This window comes from Bombina bombina, chromosome 1, assembly GCF_027579735.1.
Source record: "Bombina bombina isolate aBomBom1 chromosome 1, aBomBom1.pri, whole genome shotgun sequence".
NCBI classification, from domain to species: Eukaryota; Metazoa; Chordata; class Amphibia; order Anura; family Bombinatoridae; genus Bombina; species Bombina bombina.
In genome coordinates, this window is record NC_069499.1 from 931,504,163 (window position 1) to 931,515,893 (window position 11,731).

An 11,731-nucleotide genomic window follows, 5' to 3' on the forward strand; every position below is an offset into this window, starting at 1 on the left:
GTTTAAAAAAAAAAAAGGAGCAATAGATGGGGCAGAGCAACATATTAAAAGCAGGGAGCAGGTAAAATGAAACACAAAAAGGAAAAGGGTGAGGAAGGAGTCCGGAGAGCAACAAAAACAGATGGAAATGATAGGAAGGTAAAGAGCAATAAAGTAGCAGAGGGAATGCAAGATAAAATGGAAAGAGAGGGGTGTTATCCTTATAGCATATAATCTCTGTCTCTGACACTCACACTATAACATCACCAGACACTAATGTTACCTTATTGTATGCGCCAGGGCTAGCACACCAAGGATGAAGAAATACATAGAGAGGAGCAGGTTAATGTATTCCTGGGAAAAAATCTGCAGTGAGATAGGAAGAGTTAGATGTATGTACATACATGTACAGGTGAAATTACCCATCATATCAACAGTACATGTGTAAGCAAACTAACCTTTCTCTGCAGTCACGATATACAGCATCAAAGCTATCCTTACTATTCTAGTGCCACTATTCACAAATATTTAGTCTATTCAGAGCTATGATAATTCTCCCCCACCCCACCTCATTGAGGCAAGACTCAAACACACCAGTAATGGAAGTGTTCTTGCAGTGAGATTATCACACAGTACTCACTTTAAAGAAGATGTAAAGCCCAAAAAGGGTGCAGCTGGCAATGATTGGAAAACGAGCAGCATCACGACTTGTTATAGTTTCTGGCATGTCGGAAGGATTCTGCAGAGGTAGAAGACAATGTTTTAAAAACAGTTAGAAATTTAAGAAAACTGCACAGGCAGAACTTATTTTATTACGGTTTTATTCTGATGGGCAAAACTGTGAGCTATTAAAAATGACTGGTAAACATTTCATAGTAAACTTTCTTAAACTAAAGAGGGAAATAAAAAGTGACTGTGCCTGCACATGCCAGATGCACACTTCATTGCAAGTCCCATGTTTAGCTGCAGCTCTTCCCTTTTACCAGAGATGTCCGTGTGATATTTTATAGTCCGCTTTTTAAAGATATCCTGCATCACTTTCATTATTTCTGATGCTTTAAGGAGAAACTGCATTTCACATTAAATGTAATTAGAAGTAAATTGTAACATCATATAAATGCATATATATGCTACCACTGTAACTTAAAGAATTGCACACACAATAAATTATATATATATATATACTAGTACTAAAGTCCGTTCACACGGGCCGTGTTGTGTTATATTTAATTTAAATTTTCTCTCTCTCTCGTGCGCCCTCACTTGCCGGTCCTCGCGCTGCTTTGTTTCACCCCTGCGCGTGCGATCAGCTCTGCTGCCCGGTCCTCGTGCTGCTGTCGGGTGGGTGCGCGTGCGATCAGCTGCAAGTGTTTGTCTGAACTGCGCATGACGGCTTCAGACAAACTCTTGTCTTTTATAATATAGGATATATATATTATTATTATTTTTTATTATTATTTTTTTTTTTTTAGCACAACATTTATCTTGCATAGAATAGAAATATTTTGCAATTAGTATAAAATCCTTTACTTCCTAACTTTCTTAGATTACTTTAGAATCCATTTAATGAGATCTTGTCGAACTAGAGGCTCCTATGCCAGTTCTGACGCAAATTACATTGCACAGAATTGCTCTTAAGTCCCAAACTCTTAGCAAATTGCCTTGTCAAATCAGTATGACCTGTACTTGCACAAGTAGGTACAACCACCCAATCTAAGCAGCTAATGTAAAATTACCAAAATGAATGGCATTCTGTTGTGTCCAGGATATTATCAAACCTAATGTTAATCTAAAGACTAATACAAACTAATAGACAGAACTTTAAAATGGGAATGAAATCTCTTTGTATTGTTTGTTGGAGGAACAATGCACTACTGGGAGCTAGCTGAACACAGTGGGTGAGCCGATGACAAGAAGCACATATGTACAGTGAATAATCTGCAGCTAGATCCTATTTGTGCATTGATGTTCATGAGAATACCTATATATGCTGTTTAACAAAGGATACCAATAGAAGTAAGATGCAAAGTTGTTTAAAATTGCATGTTCTAGTTAAATCAAGTGTTTGATTTTTACGGTTATTTTAAGTTCAATACAGCAACACAAAATATGTCAAAAACCTAAAGCCCGTCTGTCACGTCACTCTCAGAGGGAGCTTTATGAACACTGTTTGCTGAAGCAAGGATCGCAATGCTTTCAGATCCACCTCTATCCTCTTCACTCACCCTGTCCTGCCCTACACAAGCCGTTTGCGAGACAGCACACCGTACTCAGAGGAATACACAGCATGGCACCTGAGCAACACAGAACTAGTAGTAGAGTTTGTAATGTCAGGTCTTTAAAATGTTATTATTCTTAATTAGTAGTGGTATTAGTATTTTATTCAATATTTGTTCTTTATTGATCATCAAAAAATGAGGCTGACAAACATGGTCGCCTTATGGCAGGGCTTGACAAACCCAGGAGCCATCTTAACTCACGGCTCCAAACTTTATTTTGGTCATTTTCCATATATCTATTTACAAATATCACTGTCTGGCTCCTAACAGATTTGTCGACCCCTGCCTTATGGTATTAAATTATTACAGCATAAAAGGTTATCAGTCTCTGCTCTCAGGGTCAGTTCATTTGTATTACTTGTTCACGACAGTGTGGTTTTACTAAACTCATAGCATCTGCATTTAGAGAAATCGAATGCGCTTCTTTGAGAACTGGATCACCAAGATAGTGGCAGTGATTAAATATGTGCGAGAGTTCCCAGTATATAAGTATATTAGTGATTTAGTTTTTAAGATAGCTTTGCTCAATTATAGCACCTGTCTTTACCACCTCTAATGAAAGTCTATTCCATCAAGCAACCACACTTTGTTAAGAAATGCTTCTGCAAATTACACCTGAACCTACTACCCTACATTTTGAGATTATGACCTTTTGATCTGATGTTGCTCTTGCTGTAAAAATTCATTCAGCCCTTAGCATTATTAGAAACCTTTAGGTATATGAAGAGTTTCATCAGATCATCTCTCTCACTTCACAGCTCTAAGCTATTCATATTAAGGTCATCAAGTCTTGTTTGTAAGTTTTACTCAGACCATGTGCCTTGTCTGATATCTCAGTTGTAGTTTAAACAAAGCTTTATCGCTTGTTTTAAAGATCATTAAAATGATGGTAAATCACATATGGTGGGAATGCCCCAAGTTAAAACCCTTATGGAGTACATGCTTCCGTACGCTAGGGAGATTAGGCATAACACTTCCTATAACTCCTTCTAATGCCCTCTTACACATAGGCATCACTAAATTACCCAAGCATCAAGCATATTTAGCAATCTACTTGCTAACAGCTACTAAAGCGACAATAGCCAAGGCATGGAAAACTGTGACACCCCCAAAATGGTCATGCATTCTAAACTATATGGCATATATCTATAATATGGAGAAACCTATATTTTCCTCTCTAAATAATTCAGACCTATTTGAATTAGTATGGGCAGATTGGCAATCTAACCACACCACTACTTGGGCCCCGAACACTAGAGTAATCACACACTAGGTAACCCTCCCCATGTACCATCCGCATATGAACCAAATCCCTGCCTCTAACAATTACCCTCCCGTTCCCTTTTCCCCATTCCCTCCCCCCCACCCCAATTTACCCACCCCATTTGACTTGAGCTATATTTCGTTCTCTTTTTCATTTTAGGAACGCATTCTAACCTGACATATTTTTGAATGTTCCAATTTATCTGTCCACACTCTCTGTAGGAGCCTACGTGCTCCAAATTATTTAATATGTCACTGTTGTATTTGAGAAATCTTTACTAATAAAAAAAAAAACTTGGAAAAAAAAAAAAAAAATGATGGTAAATCTGAGCGTTTAACAAATGCTTGGATTTACCATTACTAAAAATAAAGTGGAGTTTATTGGGAGCTAGCTGAGCACATCTAGTAAGCCAATGACAGACACTGTTACCACCACTCACCAGCTTGCTCCCGGTAGTGCATTCATGCCGCTGTACCTACGTAGGTATGCTTTTCAAAAAGGGTAAAAGAGAAGGAAGTAAATTGAAAAGTCTATTAAATTTGCATGCTCTCCCTGAACCATAAAGGTTTAATTTTGACTGTCATTTTTTTTATTTTTGAAAAGCGTCATAAAAGTACTAAGAGGTTCTGGAGACTCAGAGACACTATGGCACTGTTAGGTTAGAAAGTATAAATTCGCTGAAATTTATTAAACACCATTTCTTAAAGATATATAAAAGCCAATTTATTTATTTTTAAAACAGTTTCCAATTTACTTCTATCAAATTTGCTTTGTTCCCATGGTATTCTTTGTTGAAAAGAAACCTAGGTAGATGTCTGAAATACTACATTGGAAATAGTGCTGCCATCTTGTGCTCTTGCAAATTCATAACATTTTTGGGAAACTGCGGCCATATAGTGCTCCAGACACGAGCACACTCCCGAGCTTACATCCCTGCTTCTCAACAAAGGATGCAAATGGAGAAAAAAAAAATTGATAATAGATGTAAATTAGAATCTGAATCATTACAGAAAAAAAAAAATGTGATTTTATGTCCCTTTAAATAAATATTCATAAGCAACATATGGAATCATATGAAAATTATCTAGGTTTTTTTAAGATACTGCCACAAATCTTATTTGGAACACCCAGTTTGCTGGAAGGTTTCTTAAAATGTCCCTTGTAACCATGACGCATAACAGTCTTGCTCCTCTGGAGGAATTAGTTTTTGCAGGCCAATCGTATATTCCTAAAGATGCATGCTTGGCTCTGTACAAATAATGCACACATCATCACATCCAGATCTACACAGACCTAAGGCAAACAACATTATTTGTTAGATATTTTAAGAGTAATATATTGCAATAGTTATACGGGACAAGTAAATGCCAAGGGGACGGTAACCAGAGAGAAATTGCACTTCTAAAAAATATTTAGCACTACAAGTAATATTTTATGACCCTAACCTCATGATATTTTTCCATGTCACTGTATGTATATATAGTTTAGATAAATGGCACTCAAGGATGTAGAAAAAAATAAACTTCAGTACCACCAGATAATAAAACTATTGAGGAGTCAGTTATTAAAAAATAAGAAACTATATATATTACCATATAGGCATATATCCTAAATGCTATATACATGCACCACATTAACATTCATAGCATATTACAGGCATCTTTTTATAGTTCTTACTATCCCACTATCAACACCATCGCTTCTACTTTTTCCACTCTCACTCTGCAGTACGTTATCTGTGACTCTAGTGTATTTGTAGAAGTCTAAACTCGTATATAAGCAGCCGAGTAAGATCTATATTTTGAACTTGTATGAGAACATACTGACGGTTATGTAAAGGAACATTTGGGGAATATGTAAATATTTATCTTTCACTTTATCTGCCAGTTTCTGGGTCTGTTTTCATTAAGTCAAGTGAACTCAGCTCTACTTTGTTACTTTCCGTGTTGAATGCTGTTGTTTTAAAAGCTTATAATACTTGCATGGCTGAATGAATCTGGCTTGAATTTAGCAGTCACCAAACAACCATGGAAATGTGAAGCAAATTGATTCAGAACACTGAGTAAGATATGCGCACATGAGGAATTTTAGACAATGTTAGAGCAAGAAATAGCATACCATTTGTTTATGAAATTAGGAGATATACGGTAAAGTCTTTGGGTAAAGTTTTCCTAAGTTCTTTTTACCAAATAAATTTAAAGAGCTCGATAAACCCAAAAGCCAAGGAGCCACTAGAATTTTACCCCTGGCTTCTAACTTTTTGGGATATTCTCCATATATAATTACCACTGTCCGTCTCCTAAATATTCTTACTGGCTCCTAATTTTTCAAAAGATCTGTCGACCCCTGCGTCAGAGCATGTAATTTTAAAACTATCAAATGGTAGACTACTATGTGTTTAACCCTCACGCATCTGGACTCGCTCCCAGCCCCTGACCCTCACGCATCTGGACTCGCTCCCAGCCCCTGACCCTCACGCATCTGGACTCGCTCCCAGCCCCTGACCCTCACGCATCTGGACTCGCTCCCAGCCCCTGACCCTCACGCATCTGGACTCGCTCCCAGCCCCTGACCCTCACGCATCTGGACTCGCTCCCAGCCCCTGACCCTCACGCATCTGGACTCGCTCCCAGCCCCTGACCCTCACGCATCTGGACTCGCTCCCAGCCCCTGACCCTCACGCATCTGGACTCGCTCCCAGCCCCTGACCCTCACGCATCTGGACTCGCTCCCAGCCCCTGACCCTCAAGCATCTGGACTCGCTCCCAGCCCCTGACCCTCAAGCATCTGGACTCGCTCCCAGCCCCTGACCCTCACGCATCTGGACTCGCTCCCAGCCCCTGACCCTCAAGCATCTGGACTCGCTCCCAGCCCCTGACCCTCACGCATCTGGACTCGCTCCCAGCCCCTGACCCTCACGCATCTGGACTCGCTCCCAGCCCCTGACCCTCACGCATCTGGACTCGCTCCCAGCCCCTGACCCTCACGCATCTGGACTCGCTCCCAGCCCCTGACCCTCACGCATCTGGACTCGCTCCCAGCCCCTGACCCTCACGCATCTGGACTCGCTCCCAGCCCCTGACCCTCACGCATCTGGACTCGCTCCCAGCCCCTGACCCTCACGCATCTGGACTCGCTCCCAGCCCCTGACCCTCACGCATCTGGACTCGCTCCCAGCCCCTGACCCTCACGCATCTGGACTCGCTCCCAGCCCCTGACCCTCACGCATCTGGACTCGCTCCCAGCCCCTGACCCTCACGCATCTGGACTCGCTCCCAGCCCCTGACCCTCACGCATCTGGACTCGCTCCCAGCCCCTGACCCTCACGCATCTGGACTCGCTCCCAGCCCCTGACCCTCACGCATCTGGACTCGCTCCCAGCCCCTGACCCTCACATCTGTACTGTTCCCAGACCCTCACATCTGTACTGCTCCCAGACCCTGACCCTCACATCTGTACTGCTCCCAGACCCTGACCCTCACATCTGTACTGCTCCCAGACTGACCCTCACATACACGTTTACTGCTTCCAGCCCCAACTTTACATAAACAGCCGTTCTGCTCCCAGACCGATTCTCACACGCACAGCTGTTCACCTGCCAGTATTCCAGGCAAATACACCCCACACTTGAAGCCAGAACATGAAATACACACACCTCTTGCTGTTAGATAATCTATCCATTATGAGAATTTCTACAAGTCTGAGTACAATTTAAAATTTGAAATAATGGCTGGAACATTTCTTAAATCGTAGACACACAGGCAGTAAACAGGATGAGGTAGTCCCACAGGGGTGATCCCAAAACTTTCCAAAGTCCCACCAGGGGGAGTCCAGGGAGGGAAAATAGGAAGGGGTCAAGTTCCTAAATGGTGACCCAAAGTGTACTTAATCCCACCAGGGGGAGTTAGCAAGTGTTATCCAAGTATGTCCCTTCAGCTTGAGGATCTAGTATTCAGCAGAGAACCACTGTGCGTATAGCGGCAGATAGGGTGGTGCTGTGTCTTCCCAAAGGTAACAAAAAAGGCAGCACAGTGTAGCAGCAGGTACAAAATTAAAATGTTTAATGATAATAAAAAAAACTTGTTACCTTTGGGAAGACACAGCACCACCCTATCTGCCGCTATACGCACAGTGGTTCTCTGCTGAATACTAGATCCTCAAGCTGAAGGGACATACTTGGATAACACTTGCTAACTCCCCCTGGTGGGATTAAGTACACTTTGGGTCACCATTTAGGAACTTGACCCCTTCCTATTTTCCCTCCCTGGACTCCCCCTGGTGGGACTTTGGAAAGTTTTGGGATCACCCCTGTGGGACTACCTCATCCTGTTTACTGCCTGTGTGTCTACCGGACGACTTGAGGTTCCGGTCTGCCTTATTGCACAATCTGTGCTTTACACCAAGTGAGTAGCTATTTGGCTATCTTATATATTGTGCACCTTGCTCGCCTGATCTGCACCATGTGGCGCCCTCTGTGCTTTGTTTTTTAGGATATTGTGATTGTGTTACTGTGGCAAAACACACCAGAGGAGCTGCCTCTCTACTGCCTGCAATATCCACTTCAGCACTTTGTGGGATTTCATATTTGCATATTGGACAAATTTTTGTGGTTATTTGGACACTTAACAATATAATTATTATTATTTTAATATTTGTATTCAATTTAGATTATTTCACTATGCAATTTTTTTGTTAATTTTCTTTTTGATATTAATTGGATACACATTGATCATTATCATTATTATACACATGGTTATTACTATTATCATATAGCCATATCCCTATTTTAACATAATTTTTACACTTATAAGTTAACAGAGTGTAACATTAATTGGTAGTATCACTTTTATTCACACACACTTAATCTTTGAATATTACTATAACATATTTTTATACTAGATTTAGTTATATTTTGGCGCCTCTTATTCACCACCTGCTAGATATTGTATCGGCTGTGTGAGTGGTTTATTATCAAAATTAAAACTTAAATGGATTATATAGAGCATGAAATTATAAGCAACTTTCCAATTTACTTAAAATATCAAATTTTGTTTAGTTCTCTTAGTATCCTTTGTTAAGTAATAATCCTAGATGAGCTCAGAAGCCTGCACGTCTTTAGCCATCTGGCAGCAGTGTTTGCAACAATGTTCATAGCAATGTTATACATAGTTGCAAACATTGCTGACATAGAATGTTAAAGACATGTGCACGCTCCTAAGTTCCTATCAACCTACCTAGCTTTACTCTACAACAAAGCATACCAAGAGAACAAAGCAAATTTGATAATAGAAATAAACTGGAAAGTTGTTTAAAAATTGCATGTTCTATCTGAATCATGAACATTTAGTTCTTAACCTTTTAACGCTGTTATGCCGTTCTATTCCGTCATATTTACACTGGGCTTTAAAGCCGTTATGACGGAATAGAACGTCATATCAAACGGCTGTCCTGAAGCCTTCTGCGCTTCAAGGACTTGATCGCAGTCTGGAGGGCGTTCCTAGGGTTGTAGGGACGCCCCCCAGATGCGATCCAATAATTGAAATCTCGCGATCGTATGCACGATCGCGTAGTTTCAATTTGTCTACATCGGAACAGGTGTTCCGATGTAGACACTTTAACCCTGTCACGAAAGGGTTAAAAGGACAGTTCACTGTAAAAAATAATAATCCCTGAATGTGTTCCCCATGACTTGTTATACCAGCTGCAGCGTATAAAATGTATGAGATATTGCTCATTTATGCTTCTTTTTGCAAAAGAAATAGCTGGATTTGCTCTTTGAAATCACAGCCCATCAAAATAGGCAAAGCTTGCAGACAGATCAGATCTTGTTATCTTATCACTCAAATGCTTCCCTTTCTTATCTATGTACAATACTTAGAAAGAACAATTAAAAATTAAAATTTAAGAGATTTATCTCTTCCACCTCCCACTGTGAGTTTAATTTCTTCTGCTGTCTGTGTTTACCTAGTTTTTCAATAGCTTATACCGAGGTATAGAAACTTTCAGTATAGATAGGGATACTACAGGCTAAATCAGCTATTTCAAATGCCAATATAAAAGTAAAGGAACCATTTATTTTTTACACTCCAGCAGGTAAAATGGGTCACTGGGAACAAATTAATAGAGAGAAAGTTTGTGGGTAAACTGTCCCTTTAACTTTACTGTCATTTTAAGTCTAGCATATATTCTTGTCCTGATTAAAGCCTTTTGTTGACATGTACATTTTTTTGTTATGCCAGCCTACAATCTACTGCTGTCTCATCCTCTTATGTGCCACCCTACTTTTGCCAGTCTGACCCTCACATGAATACCTGTCATGCTGCTAGATACACCATCAAATTTACACTTTTCCTCCTGCCTACTTGAATCCCACATGTACACCTGTCCTGTTGCCAATATATCACGTGTATACTGATACTGTTGCCAATATATCACATGTATACTGATACTGCTGCAAATATATCACATGTATACTGATACTGCAGCCAGCCTGATTTTTACAGGCTCTTGCCAAATTGACACCCACACGTGACACGTATATGTCCTATTACAAGCCTGCCTCTTACATTTACACATCTTCTGTAGCTAGTCTACCAGGTGCACAAACCCTTCCTGCTGCCATCAACCTGATGTAATTTTGACTGTAACATATACAATCATCTTTCAGTTAACCTGACTTTCATGTGAGCACCAGCACTGCTGTCAGACTGATTTTCAGATATGCACTCTACTCCTTGACCATCACATGTGCACCTACCCTGCTGCTATCCTGGCTTTTACATGTCTTGATGTTAGCGTGACGTGACCCTCTAGTGCACACCCCAAACTTGTGGATAACCTTTCATGAGAGCACAAACCCTTCTGCCTGTCAGAAGTGCACCCAGTTGGATGTCAGTCTGTCACATGAATAGGTCTCATACTACAAGTCTCTAATATGTAGAGGTTTCCTCCTACATGAATAACTCTTCCATCCACACATGTTCTGCTCCCAGTCTATCATACTCCTGAAGTTAAACCACCAGACATTCACATGGGCACCCTTCCTGCTGCAAACCTTAGTCCCAGTTAGATTTGCTTACCACTGATAGTCTGATTTACAGCAAGTCATTCAGTTGTATACATCTTATAGATCACCTAGTCCTGTCAGTACAAATTGTTCATGTTGCAAACATAACCCCTACATGTAAATTCACACCTTTGTCCCCCTCAATTGCACACGACTCCTGTTGCCAGCCTGACTAACACAAATACTCTCCTCCTGGCACATGCTGACGCTGGTATATATATTTTTCATAATATCTGCTTAATCCTAGCGTGTACACCTGTCCTGCTTACCAGCCTCGCTGCTAAGCTCTCACATGTAGAACTTCAAATATATATTCGCCTTCTCCTGCTAGCCTGACTCTCGCATTAGGACGTGCCCTGATGCCAGCCTGTCGAATGCAGACTGTCACATGGACAATAGTACTTACATACCCTGGTGCCAGCCTGGCTTTTACACAGGACCTCTCTTGGTAATAACATATCACACGATCTTATTTTGCCCTAATTTCCTGTATGTGGACCGTAGTCACTTTACTTACCTTTCCTTTTGCGCAGGTCACGCTCCTCAAAGCACCAAAAAATATTGGCAGCAGCGCCATCCCCAACAGACTGCCATAAGCCAGCGCAGTTCCTTCGGGGGAGCTGGCCAGGCGCCCGGTTGCGTTGCCGGCTTCTGTCTCATTGTGCAGCGCAGCAGGATCCAGATCCGCCATGTCCGAAATAAAGATGACAAGTAGGGGCTCAGAATAAGGGACACGTTAGCTACCCGACAGGACGTGACGCATAATCTCAGGGACATCTTCCCTAGAAACGAGAGCAGCCTTTGGTTACTAGGGGAGGAGCTACTGTAAGAGGTACGGGCTAATAGTAATCATGTCAATATCTGAAATAGCTTTCGTTGAGTAAAATCTGTTAGTCTTGTTGGCTTGGCTCAGAGACATTTATACACTTGAAAAGAGTTAAACATTTATTTTATTTTATTAGTGATATTTTAAATATTATAATTGAATATGCTAAGTATGGTAATAATGCATTTTCTGTATCTTTAATTGTATATTATTTCTTTCTAAGTTGTTATCATTACTCTTATGTTGAATTAAAGAAAGTTACTGTTTAAATACACAAAAAGTCTCCAGAAAACTGGAGTGTGACGTTGCAGATATAA

At 40.8% G+C, this 11,731-nt stretch overlaps 1 protein-coding gene across 2 annotated transcripts in view; it reads right to left on the reverse strand.

Moving 5' to 3' along the window:
- The window catches only part of HM13 (histocompatibility minor 13), a 77,840-nt gene extending 66,504 nt beyond the window's left edge, over positions 1-11,336 (reverse strand). The window contains exons 1-3 of one of the 2 annotated variants that reach the window (XM_053700174.1): positions 11,106-11,336; positions 620-718; positions 263-345 (exon numbers count right to left, since the gene is read on the reverse strand). In XM_053700174.1, coding sequence (XP_053556149.1) covers positions 263-345; positions 620-718; positions 11,106-11,279 — 356 coding nt within the window. In that variant the 5' untranslated portion in view covers positions 11,280-11,336. The remainder of the gene's footprint in view (positions 1-262; positions 346-619; positions 719-11,105) is intronic. The other variant, XM_053700199.1, reaches the window with a different exon arrangement.
- Between the last annotated feature and the right edge of the window lie 395 nt (positions 11,337-11,731).